This window comes from Buceros rhinoceros, unplaced genomic scaffold, assembly GCF_000710305.1.
Source record: "Buceros rhinoceros silvestris isolate BGI_N320 unplaced genomic scaffold, ASM71030v1 scaffold30330, whole genome shotgun sequence".
Taxonomy (NCBI): domain Eukaryota; kingdom Metazoa; phylum Chordata; class Aves; order Bucerotiformes; family Bucerotidae; genus Buceros; species Buceros rhinoceros.
The window spans coordinates 15376-18272 of record NW_010389509.1 but is presented as its reverse complement, the minus strand read 5'-3'; the positions used below and the strand labels follow the sequence as shown (position 1 = coordinate 18272).

Below are 2897 nucleotides of genomic sequence, written 5' to 3'. Positions count from 1 at the left end.
TGCTCTACTAAAACCCAGAGCTCCCTGGATACGGAAAAAAGGTTTGGTAGAACACGAAGTGGTTTGCAGAGGAGGGAGCGAAGGTATGGGGTGAGCTCTGTCCACGATATGGATGCAGTCTCAAACAGGACAGTGGGTAGCCGGTCTCTGCGACAGCGTCTACAAGAGACCGTTGGGCTGTGTTTTCCCATGCGAACTTACAGCAAACAGTCCAAACCGCTGTTTTCTAACAAAAGAAAGATCCACCTCTCTGAACTAATGCTTGAGAAATGCCCTTTTCCTGCAGGCTCAGATCTGGCTCAGAAGTGGCATCTGATTAAACAACACACAGCGCCTGTGAGTCCTCATTCAACTTTTTTTGACACGTTTGATCCTTCCTTGGTTTCCACAGAAGATGAAGAAGACAGGCTCAGAGAGAGACGTAGACTTAGCATCGAAGAAGGGGTTGATCCCCCTCCCAATGCCCAAATACATACTTTTGAAGCTACAGCACAGGTTAATCCATTGTATAAACTGGGACCAAAGTTAGCCCCCGGTATGACTGAGCTGACCGGGGACAAAAACTCCATGCCTCCAGGGAACTGTGACTCCGAAGAGGACACAACAACACTTTGTCTGCAGTCACGCAGGCAGAAGCAGCGTCAGATGTCCGGGGAGAGCCACGGCCATATCAGCAGGCAGGGTGCTTGGAAAGTGCATACTCAGATTGATTACATCCATTGCCTTGTGCCAGACTTACTTCAGATCACAGGTAACCCGTGTTACTGGGGCGTGATGGACCGCTATGAAGCAGAAGCACTTCTGGAGGGTAAACCCGAAGGCACTTTTTTGCTCAGGGATTCTGCGCAGGAGGACTACCTCTTCTCTGTGAGCTTCCGTCGTTACAACCGATCGCTACACGCACGCATCGAGCAGTGGAACCACAACTTCAGTTTCGATGCCCACGACCCCTGCGTGTTTCACTCCTCCACTGTTACAGGGCTCCTGGAACACTACAAAGACCCGAGCTCTTGCATGTTCTTCGAACCGTTGCTTACTGTGTCTCTGAACAGGACTTTCCCCTTCAGCCTGCAGTATATCTGCCGGGCAGTCATCTGCAGGTGCACTACGTACGATGGGATCGATGACCTTCCTCTACCCTCCATGTTGCAAGACTTTCTAAAGGAGTATCACTATAAACAAAAAGTCAGGGTGCGATGGCTGGAGCGGGAGCCTCTAAAAACCAAGTGAACAGAAATCAGAATAAGCTTCTAGAAAATGCTCTTTTTGTGTGTGTTACGGTTTAACCGCAGCAAGCGCACCGACGGCGTCGAGCTTTTCCGCAATACCCTATTTAAGCTGAGTGTTAGTATCCTGTCAGATGCTGCCTGCTGTTAATCCAACTAAGTCGTGATGCCTCTTGGAAACAATAAGCAGACACAATTCTGCACGTTTTTCATTAAGGCCTAATGAAAATATTTTTGCTAATTTCTAAATATTTAGTTTCCCTTTTATAGCTGTAGTAATTGGATGAAGAAACTATGAGGCATTTTCCATGGGGCATTCATGTAGTGCGAATAAAGAAAAGCTTTATTAGAGGAGCTGTTTTGCTAATATTTGAAGAGTTTTTTTAAAAATTATCTCCTTGAAAACTTTCCACTGCTCAAAGTACTAATTTAGCTCACAAACAAGTTTCCACATAGTAGTGAGTACGAGTCTTTCCTTTTAATGAAGAGCAGCTCAGTAGGAGCAGTCCGTGGAGGGTTAGGGGGGCTTTGATGCTGATGGATGAATCATGCTTTTCTCAGAGTATAAGGTTTCCTAATCATGAAGACTTGAATCTGCCTGCTCAGTACTGTACTTCTGGTTTAAACACTTGGAGATTTAAGTGGCATTGTTAGCAAAAGTAATACTGTCCTGGACAGATAAATACCTTCCAGTGTGAGTTACTGATTTAGTGGCAGGGCCCAGGATTAGGTTATTGCCAGGAGACAAAAGGTTGCGGGTTGGTTTTTTTTTTTTTGTACGTTTTGTTTTTTTCTAAAACAGAATTTGATGGCCTGACTGCTGGTAACTTGCAGTGGAAGGTAACAGTGAAGAGAAAAGATGTTTTAAGTATTTAAAGTCGTCTGATATTTTTACAGAGAAAATTAAAAGTGGCTGAATGATCCGAATACAAAATCTGACACCTCTGAAGTAGATGTCAGGTTTCAAAGGTACTGTTACACTTTATTTGTAATTCTCTTTCCATTTGCGCTTTACAAAATGTTTGAAAGTGATATGCACTGATCATAGTTCCGACAGATTACTTGGAAACGAGATTCTGAGTTCTGTTTGTGTATTTAATTGGAGATGGAACTTAAAACAGTTCCGTCTTGGACATTTTTGCACTAAAATTTTGTTGGAATGCCCTGACCCCTGTTAAACGTTTTGTACCAATTTCGAGTGCTCCCTAGTTTCTTTACCAGCTGCTACAGTATGTTTCTACTTCCTTCTCTATGGCAGTGACCTGTGTGAGGTAGGGAACATTTTGGCTGCAAGTACAATAAACGTTATTCTTGTACGCTCCACTAACCCTTCTATTGATGTATTTTTCTGCTTGCTGTGCCTTGTTCTGGCTTTTTGTGCTAATAAAAGTACAGTGTGTTCAGTGTTATAGATCTGCTCTGTTTTTATATATTCACATAACTCGTAGCAGTTAACCGAATTTTAAGAGGCTTTTCTTAGGACAGGTAATGCACAGCTACGGAGCGGTTGAACGTTGGTCAATAAGCGCACCCTACTCCCGAGCTCGTTACCTGCTTAGCAGAAGCCTGACAGCGTGTGCACCATCAGATCACGTTTCTCTAGTCACCGCAGAGTAACGGACTTGTCTGCAGGCGTAGAGCGTTTTACCAGTTTTGTAACAGAAGGGATAA

General features: G+C 44.1%; 1 protein-coding gene across 1 annotated transcript in view; it reads left to right on the top strand.

The window, feature by feature from the left end:
- The window catches only part of SOCS5 (suppressor of cytokine signaling 5), a 2147-nt gene extending 477 nt beyond the window's left edge, over positions 1-1670 (top strand). Inside the window, exon 2 of the mRNA XM_010134534.1 lies at positions 1-1670. This exon is cut by the window's left edge and continues 19 nt beyond it. Within this exon, the coding sequence (XP_010132836.1) occupies positions 1-1230 (1230 nt within the window). The 3' untranslated portion in view covers positions 1231-1670.
- Positions 1671-2897: the final 1227 nt, after the last annotated feature.